Source organism: Macrobrachium nipponense, chromosome 12 (assembly GCF_015104395.2).
Source record: "Macrobrachium nipponense isolate FS-2020 chromosome 12, ASM1510439v2, whole genome shotgun sequence".
Taxonomy (NCBI): Eukaryota; Metazoa; Arthropoda; class Malacostraca; order Decapoda; family Palaemonidae; genus Macrobrachium; species Macrobrachium nipponense.
In genome coordinates this window covers 65,645,652-65,663,793 of record NC_087205.1, presented here as the reverse complement: position 1 = coordinate 65,663,793, position 18,142 = coordinate 65,645,652, and the positions used below count along the sequence as shown (strand labels likewise).

Genomic DNA, 18,142 nt, shown 5'->3' with positions numbered 1-18,142 from the left:
CGAATCCAGAGAACGCGAATACGGAGGGCCCACTGTACAACATAATCTCATGTTAGCTTCATTATACATAGCCTTGATTTTTTTTTTTTTACTGAAGCAGGATGATGATCATTAGCATTGATTTCAGTTGGTTTTGTTCTGACACATGTTCTGAGCAGTTCTGCTGATGCCACTTTCATCATGTTGACAATCAAGAAATCGGACACAAACATTTTAAAACTTTTATTGACCCTGGTGATCATGATTAAAGTCACTCCTTTTGAGAATGAGAGGAAGAGGTTTTAGGGCTATGCATAATTTCTTTTTAACTAGTGCATTTGGTGTTTTTCTATAGTCAGGCATTATAAACTACATAAGAAAAAAGATAATTCATCCTCCTCACAAGAGGTGGTGTGCTTGCTTCTTGTAACTATTTCCTAGAAGATTGCACAATATTTCCATTTTGGATAGTTGACAACTCCTGTGAGTAGTCCCATGACCAATTATTCGTTAACACTTTCTTTTGACTTTAACACTTTGGTAAAATTTTTTCCTATGCTTCAGAGCTACTATGGATATCCTAGACAGTATACTTTCATGTTCAATAGCAACTTTACAGACAACTGCTTCCTAATCTTTATTTTCCTAGCAATCTTCATTATTAGGCTGATTATTCAAGTAACAGTTTACACAATTTAGCTTAAAGCTAAAGTGACACTGTTCAGCTTTAAAGCATACTTTCCACAATTTGAGATTTTTGCAGACAAGCGATTGCCATATTTTAGTATTTTAGTTACAAATGTGCACAAGTTTTTGTTTATTTGGTCTGAGGATACTCTTTTGCTCTCTATATGGATACTTTATAAGTTACCCTATCTGATGCAGTGTAAAAAAAAAAAAAATCTGTTGCTGTCACTGACTTGCAGGTACAGTGGAATCTCGACATACAAAAGTCCCTACTTACAAAAAAATCCAAGTTACAAAAGCAAACGCGAAGATTTTTATGCTTCTGCATATGAAAATAATTCAGGTTACAAAAGGGTGTACTGTAAAGTTCGAGATTCGCCCAGACTGCTGAGAACAATTTTAAAACTCGCGCGCCTCTAACTCTGTAGACTCGCCACCATCCTCCCGCTCTCCCATTGGTTCCTGATGCTAGTCACCGCCGTAAGATCCTGCTCCCCTATTGGTCAGCATCTATCCAATTATGCCTCTACGTAAAGGCATTGTTGGGCCACTTTGTCGCACCAGCGTTATCGTACACACGCGGAATTCGTTCGTTCACATATATGTATTTCGTTAGTTAACGTAAATTCGTGTTAGTGATTTCGCTTTCTACTTGTACGTATACTTTATCATGTTGTGTGTAAACTTCATTAACTTAATTAGCCATGGGTCCCAAGAATGTTGAAGTTCACAGAAAGAAGAGGATGCTTTCTTTGAAGATTAAGATGGAGATAATTAAGAAGTATGAAGCTGGCATGCGGTTGAGTGTGATCGCTAAGGAATACGGCCGAAATCCGTCAATGATAGGCACCATCCTTAAGCAGAAGGAAGCCATCAAAGCAGCTACACTTTCCAAGGGCGTGACTATTTTGTCCAACAAGAGGAGCCACGTGCATGATGAGTTGGAGAGGCTGCTTCTTGTATAGATTAAAGACAAAGAAATCACTGGCAATGCGATAACCGAGACGGCAATCTGCCACAAGGCCAGCACTATTTTCGGAGATCTGATTCCCCAGGCCAAAGACAACAGAGGAGAAGGGACATCGACGCCAACCACAGACTTCAAGGCTTCTCTAGGTGATTTGATAAATTCCGTAAACGGACTGGCATCCATTCGGCACAGGGAGGCTGCCAGCTCGGACACAAAAGCGGCCGAAGCCTTTATTAAGACGTTCGATGAATGACGATCAACAAAGGCTACAGTTCTCAGCAAGTCTTCAAATGTGATGAAACTGGCCTTTTATGGAAAAAAATGCCTTGTCGGATGTACATCACAGAGGAAGGGAAGAAGCAACCCGGGCATAAGCCTATGAAAGACAGGCTTACGCTCGCACTTTGTTCCAACGCCAGTGGGGATTGTAAGGTCAAGCCCCTACTTGTCTATCATTCTGCGACTCCTCGAGCCTTCAAGGCCCACAAAGTGCTAAAGGAGAAGCTTCCGGTGACGTGGAGGTCTAATGTGATAGCCTGGGTAATGAGACTTTTGTTCACCAAGTGGGTAAATCTGTGTTTCGGCCCGACAGTGAAGAAATTTTGTGAAGAGAAGCGCCACCCTCTGAAATGTCTGCTGTTGTTGGACAATGCCCCTGCTCACCCTCCTGGCCTCGAGGAAGATATCCTAGCAGAGTATTCTTTCATCAATGTTCTTTATCTTCTGCCTAACACCACCCCTCTCCTCCAGCCCATAGACCAGCAAGTGATATCGAACTTCAAGAAGCTGTATACGAAACATCTTTTCAAGAGATGTTTTGACATCACGATACCACAAACCTCACCTTGCGTGAATTTTGGAAGGAGCATTTTGATATCGTCATATGCATCCGACTCATCGGTCAAGCTTGGCAGGAGGTTTCGAGGCGAACCTTGAATTCTTCGTGGAGGAAACTCTGGCCTGATGCCGTATCCACCCAAGACTTCGAGGGATTCAACGTGGGCGAAGCTGATGCAGATTCAGAAACAGTTGACGATCCTGAAACTGTTTCGCAACCAGATCTTCACGAGATCGTTGCACTCGGCAAGTTCATGGGGCTGGTCGTCAACAACGACAAAATCAATGACCTTCTCGAGGAGCACCAAGAGGAGCTTACAACGGATGACCTGGAGTTGGAGGCCATGCAACATAACATCGTTCAATAAGAATTCTCTAGCAGCAGCGAGGAGGGGGAGGAGGACCCTATGACAACGGCAGAAATTAAGGATGCTCTAGCTGCTTTTCATATAGTCAATCACTTGTAGAAAAGAGACACCCTGAAAAGGCTTACACAGGTTGTACGCTTGCACAGTTCGATGACGTTTGCCCGAGTCGTTTCAGGAACATTGTGAAAAGCAGGCAGAAGCAATCTTCCTTGGATAGTTACTTTTAAAGAGGCCTTTAGTAGTAGTAAGCAAACAGGAAGATCAAAGTGATACAAAAAAACAAAGTTGAAATTGAAATTTTGAAAAAAAAAAAAAAAAAAAAAAAAAAAAAAAAAAAATACAAGTTTTTTGTAAAGTTAAGTCTTACTGATTTCTGCCATAAGTTAATGTGTTTTGTAAAATTTAGTGTTAATGTTTTCTACCATTTTTTAATGTGTTTTGTAAAGTTAAAGTGTTCGTGTTTTCTGCCATTTGTCCTCCTCCTCTGTCGACACTTTCGGAGATCGCCTCACTCGAAAGGTAAGGTTCCACATTTTACTAAATATGTACATACAGTATTTCTTGTACCATGTACACTAATACACTTTATTTACAGGTATAGTATAGTTTATTTAATTGTTATATTTCATTGTTTATTGGTCAATTTAGCTTTATTATAAAATTTACTGTGGTGTTTTTGTAGGGCTTAGAACGAATTAGGCAATTGACATGTAAAACGTGGTTCGAGATACAAAAAAATCAGGTTACAAAAGCCGCGTCGGAACGGATTAATTTCGTATCCTGAGGCACTACTGTACTTCACGCTTCAGCCACAAGGAATCATCTCTACTCTAATGAAGAAATTTTTTCAGTTGTACGCTGCCAATAAACCAAAAATATTCATAAATTATTTGAACCTCCTCTTACTCTAAAAAACTGACAGCACAGAATTTCTCCTGATACATGACAATCCTTAATATCCAACAACCACTTTGCAGTGTTCCAGCAATCACTTCCCTCAACATCTTCCAACGCCCATAAAATAGCTCCGCTAACTCAACTTCATTGGCCACCCCATCCATGTCACCAACAACAAGCAGGATGTTAGCCATTCAAATATATCCTCTTCCTCCAGGTAGGCAACAGAAGTACAGTCCCCACCCTACTTACGAACATTCATGTTAAAAACATTCAGATACGAACAGACAGGGTCATACATTAAAACTGTGTTCGGAGAGCTTACTTTTGCCACCAATAAGTTTAAATTTTGCTCTATGTACCTAGTCTGCATAGTATGAATTTTTACTAAGAACAGAAGAACACAAGGAAGAAAAAGAACCTGTTCCTTTAACCCCTTCCTTGATTATCCCAGTATTCTTGCGACTGACTACCATGTATTCTTACAGTCATGAGAATACTCGTTCATACTCATAAAATATCCTTACTAATTTCTATTCCTTGGTTTAACTCCTTTTTTTATGAATTTCCACTTTACAGGCAGTCCCCTATTTACAAAGGGATCCGTTTATGAGATGCGGCGTAAGCCGAAAATTTGTTGAAAACCATAAAAAAATCCCAAGAAAACCTTACTTTGAATGCTTTGGGTGTCTATTGAAAACTTTGCTAACTGCATTTTTATTGTGCTTTTCATCAAAAAAACCTTAAAATATTGTTTAATGTACTATATACTCTTGTAAGGTTTGATATTTAAAGCCCAATTTTAGGGCCTAAACTTTGGGGACTGAACATTACATGTGGTATAGGCTAGTTTTAGAAATGTGCAAGAGTTTGGCACTAGGCTAAGCCTAAGCTTTGGATTTCCTGACAACAAACAATAAATACAAATGTTGTTTTACTTATTTGAGAAACTTTTATTATTATGTTGTTTCTACATTGGAAAAGTGCAAACTTTAGGGACTAGGCTAAGCCTACCACATTCTTTGGATTTCATGACAATGAAGTCAACAAAGCAGCATTTGTTTCCACAGAAGTCAACAAACTTTTATTTTTGTATAATAACCACAACGATAAATATATATGTTGTTTTACTTATCTGAGAATCTATTATTATTGTTATGTTGTTTTTAATTTACAGCTGTTCTAGGCTATAATAAGTGCAGCCTTCCTTCATTTCCTGAATGTAAACAAAGCATCTACTAGCCGCCGCCATTTGTATTTCGTCTGCTGATTTCATTCACGATTCACAAAGAATTGTGTATTTTTTTATTCTCTTCGTAAAAGGATACTGTAAATTGAAAACTTAGTCATGCAGTACATTTAAGGGGGCCGGCCGGCTAATGCCATTTTTTACGGACAAGACTTTGATATTCATACCACTTAATAAGGTGACTTGGGACATCTACAAACCGCATATGATTTTTGCCTCTGACCTTCGGTTTTGTGACGCCAGGGCAATTTATCCCAAAAATAACCATTTTTCAAATTCTATCTTCTCCCTTGATATTTAATATTAAGACCTAGGATTACTACCATATATAGACCTGATGTAGACCTCCAATTGAATGAGGAGTTTTTTTTCTAAAAGTCATTTTTTTGCTAGATATGAATTTTTCATTATGGTAAAAAAATAAACCCTATAAATCAGGAGAAAAAAATTATAAAAAAAAGACGAAACAAAAATCGGAAAAAAGGGCTCTATTTGATTGTTCTATAATGTCTTTCTGAGTTATATACCAAATTCCAATGTTATAGTAGATTTAAAACTAAGTGAGAAGATAGATTTTGAAGGTCAATAAGTATAGTTTTGAGATACGGGTGTTCAAAGTTTTCCTTTGTATTTCTATAAAGACAATGTTAATAAATAATGATTATTATGAATGTATATTTATTTTTGTGTATTAATAAACCAAAACTATTTTATTTATCATAATTTAATCGTAAATAATGATCCCTTTGCTCATATATCGTAGCCTGGGGCACTGCTTGAGGCAAGATGGGGCACTCCTTCCAACGCAACTCTCTCTCTCCCCTTCACTAACTCGGCTTATTACAGTGAATTTTCTTCTTCTGTATGTTAGCGAGGTGTTTTCCTTGTATTTTCCTCTTTGGCATGATGAAATTCTTGCCGAAACAAAGATAAACGTAAATGCAAGAGAATGTCAGAGGTGAAACTCGAAATTGTACTCTCTTTTTACAAAGACAATTTAATAAATCATGATTATTATGAATTTCATATTCCATTTTGGGTATTAAAAAATCAAAACTTTGTTATTTATCATAAATGAAGATCTCTGCAAATGTCAAAGGTAAAACTCGAACGTGTAGACTACTTGACGTTTGTGCTCACACTGAACTTGGACTTGGTAGCTGACTGAAGAAGTCTCCCTTCCCGACTCGGGGAATATCTACAGATGCCATTTCTCCCAATTTCTTTGACAATAATTATCAAAATTTACGATAATAAAAGAAATATTGCATTTTCTTGTACGGATCAATGTTTTAGGCTTATTGAGTTACGTTAACTAATTACCCTGTAACTACGTAAGTAAGAGGAATTTTGACTAAATATTTTGAATACGTATTCTCAATTGCCGTATGAAGCTCCATGAATTTTTTCATGAATTTGCATTTTTTGCCCTATACCACCATATATAGGGGTTCCCTTAATAAAAAAAAAATTGTGAATTAATAATCATAAAATATAAAATTAATCAAAGACGGCTATCATCGAAGCCAGCAAGCATTTTCTAGAATTCTTCTGTCAATATACTATTTGGTAGTTTCAATAGTTGAAGAGCTATAATGACAATTTATGATTACTATACTGTGTGCTAGGTAAAAGTGGTTGCTTAGTGATCATTCGCTATTCGTAGTGTTGAACGTGAACAATAGGTTGGAAACTTTTTTTTTTGTTAGTTTGTTTATTGTAGTTAATGGTTAATAAATAATTATTTGAAATGAGTACATACTGATTATTTATGAATTTTATTGGCATATTCTAAGCTTTTAGCTTCTTAGGTTGGGATGTCAGAATCATAGACTAGGCTACAGTAGCAACTACTAACATAGGCTAGGCTTATTGCCAGAATCAAAACTCAACATTATAACGGACATATGCTAAAGTCCTAATATATGCAGTAAAATTGGGGTTGAACATAACATGCAGTTGAATATTACTCAAGTATGCACAGTATTTTGCCTTTTTGGAGTCATATTTCTTCCGTTGGATCGGCGTCGTAACCCTAGAACATGGGTTGTAAGCCTGGAAATAATTTCCAATTAATATAATTGAACAGTGTCGCAAACTTGGAACATCGTAAGCCGCAGCTGTCGTAAGCTGCAGACTGCCTGTATATGTTTCCTCTCCACACACGATACATTTAGTATGATTTTTGTCAATAGATAGCAGTATCCACTGTTTATAATTTTCAAAACAGAAATAATATTAAATTGTCAGAGTAATTCTTTATAATACTGCATTGTGGTGGGATCACAAGCTAAAAACAAGTGGGCAAGACCCCCAACATAAATTTAACCAATATGGCTGCCAAACTCACTCTCAGTCACACTTTCCTCTTCATGCTACGCAATGAACCCAGGACAATTGACACAACTACACACACAAAAATACAAACAAATGTACTCACCCCAACTCCAGATACTCAGGGCTATAACCACACAACACAACAACATGACAAGCAACAAAGGACCACAACCACAATCCCACAACACAACAACCAAGGACCACAACTCAACAAACAAACAAGGACCACAACCACAACACAAAAAACAAACAAGGACCACAACCACAACACAACAAACAAGGACCACAACCACAACACAACAAACAAACAAGGACTACAACCACAACAAGCAACCAAAGACTACAGCCAAAGCAACAACAACACCAAGAAACCACAACAGCTCCCCAACAACTCACAACTCAACAGAAACTCACAAGCTCAACAACCTCCCAACACACAAGCACAACAACCCTCAACCACACAGCACAAATAACTCAAATAACTCACTGAAAACACAACTGACCAACAACAGTACTGCCAAGACCGCTGCCCAAAAAGTCTGTCTTTCACAATTTATCATTACAGACTGCCCGCCCACCACCGGCTCGCCAATGCACCAACCAACAACCAACTACCCCCCCTGTCAAACAAGTAGTTCACTTGCCAAATACCTACCCACCACCCTCTCTCTCTCTCTCTCTCTCTCTCTCTCTCTCTCTCTCTCTCTCTCTCTCTCTCTCTCTCTCTCTCTCACAGAATAACACACAATCCCACACAAAACATCTAAACCCTCAGTTATTCCCAACAACCACAAACAACACCACCACCACTTATATTCACCGCTCTCTCTCTCTCTCAATCCTCAAAGGCGTTGTCAAATGGAACTCCCATAACTCCTCCATATTACCTTCCCCCTTACATTTTACACACGCATCATCCACACTAACACCTCTCGCAACACCCAAGGATGCTCAGAGGCAGGCCCCCTGGATCTTGTTTGAGGGCCCTCATACACACACTAATTACACTGCCATCCACTTCTCCCAGACCACTTCCAGTCAGACTCCCATTACCATCTCCCTCACTACTGTCCTCCTAAAACCCGCTCACTACTTCATCTATATCTTCCAGCTCTTGCGCCAACATCTCCCTTACTTCTACAGCCAAACCACTCAGTTCATCCACACTTCTGCTAAACCCTTGAAAAGCCTCATCCATACCTCTACCCCTCCAATTTCTATATTTTCACGCACCACTCCCACCACAGGCATACCTAATTTTCCTATTCCTCGTACCTCCCCTTTACACTCCCTAATTTCATGCTCACTCCACAGTTTGTCACATCCATTCTTAAAAAGAATGGATAATGCCATTCTTTAAGGACAGGACTTTTGATATTCATACCACTTAATAAGGTGACTTGGGACACATCCAAACCGCATATGATTTTCGCCTCTGACCTTCGGTTTTGTGACGCCAGGGCAATTTATCCCGAAAATAACCATTTTTCAAATTCTATCTCCTCCCTTGATATTTAATATTAAGACCTGGGATTATTACCATATATAGACCTGATGTAGACCTCCAATCAAATGAGAAGTTTTTTTTCTAAAAGTCATTTTTTTGCTAGATATGAATTTTTCATTGTGGTAAAAAAATAAACCCTATAAATTAGGAAAACAAAATTTATTAAAAAAAGACAAAATAAAAATTGGAAAAAAGGGCTTCATTTGATTGTTCTATAATGTCTTTCTGAGTTATATACCAAATTCCAATGTTATAGCTTTAAAACTAAGTGAGAAGATAGATTTTGAAGGTCAATAAGTATAGTTTTGAGATACGGGTGTTCAAAGTTCTTCGTATTTTTATAACGACAATGTTAATAAATAATGATTATTATGAATGTATGTGATGGTAATTGCTTCATAGCAAAGAAAGATAAAGGAAAGGAAAACGCATCTTTGAGAAGTTCTGCAACAAGGAGGTTTTCGCGCCTGTGTTGGAGGCGCCTGTTCTCGCATCTGTTCTGGAATCGTCAGGCGTGTTGTGGAGCGCAACAAGCGCCTAAGTGGCGGGAGAAACGCAGCGAAATATGATGCAATATTCCGTCAAGAGTCTTCTAAGAAGTTCTAGTAATCTCGGGAGCCTGTGACGTTCGCTGTAGGCTCCGCCCCCAGAGTGCCATATAAATACGACGGACGAAGAGGAGAAAGCAGAGATCGTAAAAGAGAGCTCATAAAAGAAAGATCACCAGTTAGTCACAGAGAGATATCCTCAGTAAGAGCCACAGATCAGATTATCAGTGAGAAATCAGCAGCAGCAGAGATCATTCGAGAGAGATAAGAGAAAAAAGGAACCGACGAAGGATCAGAAGAAAAGTTGCTCGAGAGTTGGTTGGATACTGGTCTAGTCATCTTCAGGAGTGGACGACCGAGTTATCTCGACGTTGCGCAAACTTCAAAGAAAATGTCCTGCTAGAGGTTTTGGGGAGTTCCTGACTTTCAAGTAACGAGAGTAGACTTTATTTTCTGCAATACGGAGTCAAGAGGACGTGAGCAATCGCCATTCTCCTTTTGTGAAGTCATCGCTTCAAGTCACTAAACCTGCCAGCAAGTATTTGAATTACCTTGCTGTTCCCCCAGTTCATGCAGTGTAAGATTCTATCTTTTTATGTAAATAGGAGATACCATTCTGCATTTACCTTTGTTAGTAAGCTTGTAAATAAACCTTTGTTGTGTTAGTGTTTCTTTCTATATTTGTATCCCCAGTTTCAACTGTTGGAGTTGAAATATTTTTTTTTTATTTATTTCATATCGAACCTGAAGCTGACCTCTCTCAGAGGTTGTAACAATGTATATTTCTTTTTTGTGTATTAATAAACCAAAACTATTTTATTCATAATTTAATCATAAATGATGATCCCTTTGCTCATATATCGTAGCTTGGGGCACTGCGTCAGGCAAGACGGGGCACTCCTTCCAATGCAACTCTCTCTCTCTCCTTCACTAACTCGGCTTATTACAGCGAATTTTCTTCTTCTGTATGTTAGCTAGATGTTTTCCTAGTATTTTGGCATGTGAAATTCTTGCTAAAACAAAGATAAACAAACGTAAACGCAAGAGAATGTCAAGAGGAGAAATTCGAAGTTGTACTCTCTTTTTACAAAGACAATGTTAATAAATCATGATTATTATGAATTTCATATTCCTTTTTGGGTATTAATAAACCAAAACTATGTTATTTATCATAAATTAAGATCCCTTTGCTCAAAGATCGTAGCCTGGGGGACAGTGTGACGTGTGCTTCAGGCAAGACGGGGGCGTTTACTTATTACGCAACCCTCCCTCTCTCTCTCTTCACTAACTACGCTAATATCGCATATACAGGTACTATCCGACTTACAACCTACTCGACATATGACCACTCGTACTTACAACCTTACTGCGCCATCTCATAAGAACTCTCATCACTCAGGCATGAGAACTCTCATCACTCAGGCAGCATCAGTTTGAGTTACCCTGCCCTATCTGCAGCATCATTTGGTATTAACTGTACTGTAGACTGAATTGCAAACCAATTTACGTAAGAATCGACTTCTGACATACATGCAAGAACCTAACCCCATTGTAACTCAATGCCTGATTGTACGTAATATATACTATTACATAAATGATTAAAATGTATTAGTAGAAGTGCATTATGGTAAAAAGATTGAAATAATGATTGTACATTACATTACAGTACTAAGTAGGCACTTATATAGCAAAGGTTTGATAGTATACCCTACCCAGTATGTTGGCCACTTTCTAAGGTTCGACTTACATCCATTCCGACTTACAACCAGTGGGTCGGAACCAAACTTGGTTGTAAGTAGGATAGTACCTGTATTAAGATATTCTGTAATCATATAAGAGCGAATTTTCTTCGTCTTTATGTTAGCGAGATATTTTCCTTGTCTTTTCCTCATTGGCACGATGAAATTCTTGCCGAAACATAGATAAACATATGTAAAAGCAAGCGAATGTCAGAGAAGAAACTCGGATGTGTAGACTACTTGAAGTCTGTGCTCGCACTGAAATCATGGTTGAACTTGATACTCCCCTCTGCGACTCACGGAATCACTACAGATGCCATTTCTCACAATTTCTTTGACAATAATTATAAAAATTTACGATAACAGAAGAAATATTGCATTTTCTTGTACGGATGAATGTTTTAGACTTATTGAGTTATGTTTACTAATTACCCTGTAACTACGAAAGTAAGAGGAATTTTGACGAAATATTTTGTATACGTATTCTCAATTGCCATATGAAGCTCCATGAATTTTTTCAGGACTTTGCATTCTTCGCCCTATACCCCATATATAAGGGTTCCGGCCGGCTCCCTTAAAGCAACCAAACACACCCCTTTGCACCTCACTTTTATACTCATATATTCATGAGCCCTATCCCTGAACCCTTTTCATGTAACAATCCTTCACGCACATACATCACTCCTACTGCCTGCATACCAGGACCCAACCAACTGAATCCCCTTTTCACTCAAGTTTCCCAAATTTCCAATCTGACTCATCCTCTTTCGCCTACACATACTTGCTACATGACCTTCCATTCCTCATTCAACACACTTTGCACATGGCTCCTTACATATCCTAGCAAAATGCCCACTCTTTCCACAATTACCGCAAACCTTGTTCACATAGGTACCCCGACATCCACTTGCTATATGCCCTATCTGCCCACACCTGTAACACTTAATACCCCAATCTTTCTTACACTCACTAAATGGCTCGTTTGCCCACACCTGAAAAATGCCCCTAACGCCCACCGACACTCATTCTTCTTGTGTCCTGGCTTACCACATCTGTAACGCTGGTGCTCTCACTCACAACTAACTGACTCTATTCTTCCGACACTCACACTCCTGTCTATTTTAGGCCCAACTACACTCACATTACTTGCTCTAACGCTCCTATCAACCACTCACTCTGCCATTTGCCTCGGCCCTTCTAAAACTGCCCCCAAAATAGCTTTTAAACTCTGACATACCTTCAGTCACTACAGTCCTGACACTAACACTTCTACTCTCTTTCATACACCTATTTAGCTCATAAACCTCCACTATTTCTAAAATGTCGTTCCACATTAACCTTTCATTTGTCCATCGCATTATCTCTTTAAGTTTCAGATTTATAACTTATGTGCGCTCTCTGGTAGTTGCTAACAACTTCCTCACTAACTCCTTCCACTCACTTATCCCTTCAACCCCCAACTTTTTCCTGGCTAATGTTTCTAACCTAAAGACATACAGACACAGTGACTCACCAGCATTCATTTTGGCCTTTTCAAAATTATGTTTTCTCCTATATCTAAAGCTACTCTTCATCCTCTTTGCCTGTTCCACAATCCTGACTTTCACACTCTCATATGGCACATTCCCTACTTATTACTACCCCATACAAAATTCAACAAAAATCCTGTCAAAAAGCTACCCAACTCTCTTGTTATCCCCATACTTAGCCACACAATACTTCTCATAAGACATTGTGTAGAAACCCAGAAGTCTGACTCTATGATATTCATATATAGTATCTTAGAGTCTGAAATAATGGTCAGTTGTTTTGTAGAATACTGCTATTCAGAAAACTGATCAAAGGTGGCAAACTTCCAGTTGGTTAATAGTACTTACCTCCCACCATAAGTAAGTCTATCCTAATGTTACGACCAAAGGTTTGTTTCGTTATATGAACATATGACAAGTTTTTAATCAATTTGTATTTTTCATAACTAAAAAACCTGAGGTCTTAACCTACAAAGGCCCATCTCTAACCACCCCTCTAACAACTAACCTGGGTTGGAAGAATAACTAACAGGATCACGAGTGAAAGTGGCTCCACATGACTTGTAACTAAGCACATGCCAACAGTCCCTTGCATACTCAATTTTTTTTAACTTTACCGGTTTCCAGCTGGCGCTAAGTTATTTATCCTAATTTTGAGACCAAAGGTTTGTTTTGTATATGAACAAATTAATATTAAAGTAAACATGGCAAACTATCAATAAAATCAGTTTATTTTTCAATGCATATTAAATATTACGGTACTGTATACAGTACTCAACTTCCCAACATTTCCCAATGTACATACTGTAGAAAGAAAACAGAATTGCTTCAATACTGTTTGAGAAAAATTGGATGTACGGTGGTACCTCATTTGTTGAACGTTTCATATGTCGAACTTTCCGTTTTTCAAACAAAATTTTCGAGAAAATTCTGTATCGTTTGTCGAACAATGCTCATACTTTGAACTGACTGATTATTTAGTTTATACTTGTATTCGATGGCCTACTAACTGTATTAAATTTGTTTTCATTTACAATATATAGTCTAATTATAATCTTATTCAACAAAATAAATAAAAGTATAAAGCATTTAATATAGTCTAATTATAATCATATTCGACAAAATAAATAAAAGTATAAAGCATTTAATATAAAATTTAGCTTTCAATATAACATTTAGCATAAAAGATGTATAAAATCATACGTAACCACGGTGACGTCATGCCCATTTGACTTCAGACTGAACGAGGGAGCGTTGATATGTTGAGAGAAGGAGAAGAGTTAAAATATTACTGTATGTATCTACAAGCAATAACAATTCACATAAATACAGGAATTTCCCGATAAATTTAATGCAATGATAAAATATGAATACAATGAAATGCAATACAGAAAAAGTCTTAATTGAGCCAGTTTTCAGTGTGCCGAGTGAACAATATTAACAAAATAGTAAATGAAAGAACAAAGGTTTTCACAATAATATTTTGCATAAACGATTAACAAAATCATTTGTCAATGCAGTGATACAAAGCTAACTTGAGGTAGAGGGAGGGGGTGTTTATATTTTTGAGGAATAATGAATGGATGATTTTAAGTTATCGTGCATCATGGTATTGTTGAGGAGAGAAGAGACAGTAAAATCTTTACTATAATATGTACATAAAAGCAGTACCAATTCACATAAAAAGTAAAATGTTATTTCACAATAAATTAAAAAAAAAAAAAAAAAAAAGCTTGCTCGAGTCAGTGTCTGGTGAGCTGAGTGAAATGACAGAGAGAGAGAGAGGAGAGGAAAGGAGAGGGAAGAAAGGCTCTGCTTCCCATTGAATTATCAGCTGGGCTGGAATGATTATTCGCCCATTTCTTTCACTTACACTTGATATGCCCAAATGCCTTTTATTTTTGTTATGGTAAAATACCTATCTAGTGACAATTGCTTTTTATGATTTTTTACTATTGTAAAAGTAACTCAGCTCTGTCATAAACAAACTGGCGCCACTCTCAGCTTCTGCATGCCTTCGATTGTTTGTTTAAACAGCTTCTTTGTGGAAAGTTATTTTATCTCTTTCGTTTTCTTGCATTCTTGACTTATTATGTACTTATTTGTTTGCAAAATCCTCATGTTTGTTTTAAAAGTCTGCTGTTGGCTAACAATAAATTGATGTATTGATCTCTTTCATGCACTTAAGATCCAAGTGTAAACAAGCTGGTTACTCTCTCTCTCTCTCTCAAGAGAGACAATCCAACACACACTATCGATTCCTTTAATTATCCTTGTACATAATATGTGAATAAAATTGATTTTGTTATCAACCTTTGCATACTGCACCCAATTCAATTTCCTCAAAGGGTTCCCATCTCTCCTCCCTCCATCCGCCCCCAGCTGGCCGGGTGCCATTTTCACTAAACAGTTTGTAAATTGTACACAGAAAAAATAAAAATTTAGAAATTTTACTTCATATGACGAACTGTTTCATACTTACACTCGTTAATTTAACCTTTTGTGGAAACCATATTAACAATGAGAAAATTTGTGGCGGGGACTTTCTGGGTGGGCTGGAACAAATTGTCCTGATTCCCTTTATTTCTCATAAGTATATTTGTTTCATATTTCGAACAAATCATACTTCGAACAGCATTCTGGAACGGATAAAGTTCAAAGTCTGAGGTACTACTGTACTTTAAAATAGGGGTAACTTGATTTAACCAGATTTTCAGAGACAGTAAGTGGTTTATCTGCGTTTATGGTGTTGTAAACGCCATTTACAGGCAGTCTCCGGCTTACGACATTTTGAGGTTACAACGCTTTTCAATTACATTCATCAGAAATGATTTCCGCGCTTACGATGCCAATCTGGCAGAAGAAATATGACTCCAAAAATGCAAAATAATTAATATTCAAAGTTTTTTTTAATGAAAAATGCAATAAAATACAGTTTACATAGTTTTTATTACACCCAAAGCATTAAAAGTAAGGTTTTCTTAGGATTTTTGACGATTTTCCAGCTTACAACACGTCTCAAGAACGGAACCCCCTTCACAAGCCAGGGACTGCCTGTATTACCATAATTATTGTGATGTTCTCGTTAACAAAAATTTTTGGTTATTGAAACATGGCTAACAATGGAACCCCAGCCATTAACTGGGGACTGCCTTAACCAAATGTCTCTCATACTCACACACTCTAAGAAAGGAAAACTGTTGATAATTAGGTGATGCCAAATACCAACCTTGAATGAGATTTCCTGCGTGACTTTGAGCGCGAAGATCTTCTTCTCCTTGAGCTACGGCTCCTGGAACGACGATGTCGTTCTCTGGAAAAGCAAATTATTTTCTAATTACATACTATACGCATTTCTGGAGATCTTAACCTTCAGACTTTGCAACAGTTAAAGAAAGATTTAACAAAAGGGAAAATAAACAACACTCAACAACACCTGAATGCTTAAAACAATATACATAACAATTCAAAGAAAAAATAGGAGCACAGTACTGTACTACTATACAGTACTTCAGATCATTAAAGGCATCATCAATTACATCAACATTCCAATTTCAGTGAGCATATTTCAAGTAAAAAACTTCTCCTTCCATAAATACACTCAAGGAATATACTCAACCTGGATCTTGATCGAGAACGACTTCTGCGACGTGATCTGGATCTTGTTCTTCTCCTAGACCTAGAACGTCTGGATCTTGATGATGAACGTCGTCTAGAGTGAGAACGCGTGCTACGAAAAAATGACACCAACTATAGATTAATCCTCTGCCATAGTGCAATCTGTCTAAAGTGGTATAAGCAAAGTCAAGTACAATAAGTCACCAACTGAAAATACATAATTGCACTCATTCCCAAGAGAGTACAAAAATCTACTTCAGAATAAATAATCAGCAAAATGCATACTTCCAGAGTGGAAATCTTAAGACCGCCATCAAATCTTTGACCTGCGACCTCGCACCCGACTTACTCAGCTTCTATCAATAATGAAGCTCCACCTCCAGGAGGAGGTATTAACATGTTAAATTAACAGACTCCACTGGAAGAGGAGGAATTAACATGTTAACTCCACCTAAAAGGAGATGGGGAAAGATAAGAAAGGATCCACTCCAAGAATCAAGAATCCATTTGGGCGGAGAACTAGAACCTACACCGCCTTTGAAAGTTGGGCCAAATTCAATCCAGGGGTAGCTGATTTTCAGAATGCCAGAAGAAGAATCAGAGGACCAGCCGCCATCGTACAGTAAAGAAACCAAACTTTGCCAGTGGTCCGAACCAGATTTTCCATTTGTAAACTCAATAGTTGTAACTTGTATTCTTTGCAATAGTAAAGAAGGGAACTTTGTTGTTTGTCTCATTCAAACTTCTCCTGAGAGACTAATAATGTTACTAATCCAGAACTACATTTAAGATGATGTATAAAGTTAAACATAGAACCAGAGCGCTCAACGAATCATCAAGAAGAAAGAAGTAGGTAAGAGAGCATACACTCGAACACTCTACAGAAGCATAACAACTCTACGGTATTTTTATTCTGAAGATGAACCCTATTCACATGGAACAACACCACAGGGGCCACTGACTTGAAATTCAAGTTTCAAAAGAATATGGCATTCATTTGAAATAGGTAACAGAAGTAATAATAAATACGGAAAAAATAACAAATCAATATATAGATAAAAATGTAATTGTTTGTTTGTTTGTTTGGTGTTTTTACATTGCATGGAACCAGCGGTTATTCAGCAACAGGACCAACGGCTTTACGTGACTTCCGAACCACGTCGAGAGTGAACTTCTATCACCAGAAATAAAAATGTAATGCACTTCATCTCTGCTTGAACTTTTGAGGTTCCAAATACACATCCTCAGGAGGGCTTTCCACAGTCCAACGGCACAAGGAATAAAGTACCCCTGGAACCAAAAAATTTGGCAGTAAAGGCACATTTATTGCATATTAGTGTGGCTGTTCAGTGCATCTGGTTGCTTTTGGCAGAAGAGGATCAGGAATCAATTGAGAATATGAAAGATTTCTGTTAAAAGTATTTATGAAAAACTGCAACACAGGAGACTATCTGTCCATGGTCCAAATTACAACTGCCAATGTTACAAAACAACCATACAGCCACAAACCACTCTATCTAAAAAGAGATAAATCTCGGGTAGAAGCAGAGATCCACACCGGAGAACAGTATTTGACTAAAGGAAGACAAATGACAAAAACAGGTTGCACTGATTTTACAACTTTTACAAATATTTGAGAATTTACGTGCAATATCTAACTTTTCTGCAGTATTTGCTGAAAATTTCATTAGATTTTTCTCAAAGAGCAAGATGTGAGTCATATGTTACACCAAGCATACTTAAAGCTTCAGATTCATTCAGCAGTCTCATCCACTTGAAGGGAAGTATGAGCTGGAAAATCAGTGCAAGATCTACTTATCAATAGCATTTTCATTTCACTGGAGTTCAACCTCATACCCACCAACTACAGGCAGTCC

The 18,142-nt window shown here is 37.7% G+C and overlaps 1 protein-coding gene across 1 annotated transcript in view; it reads right to left on the bottom strand.

Annotated features, from left to right (window-relative positions):
- LOC135224827 (uncharacterized) overlaps nucleotides 1-18,142 on the bottom strand; it is a 362,810-nt gene that overhangs the window by 93,681 nt on the left and 250,987 nt on the right. Inside the window, exons 8-10 of the mRNA XM_064264150.1 lie at nucleotides 16,267-16,377; nucleotides 15,877-15,960; nucleotides 13,851-13,886 (exon numbers count right to left, since the gene is read on the bottom strand). Coding sequence (XP_064120220.1) covers nucleotides 13,851-13,886; nucleotides 15,877-15,960; nucleotides 16,267-16,377 — 231 coding nt within the window. The remainder of the gene's footprint in view (nucleotides 1-13,850; nucleotides 13,887-15,876; nucleotides 15,961-16,266; nucleotides 16,378-18,142) is intronic.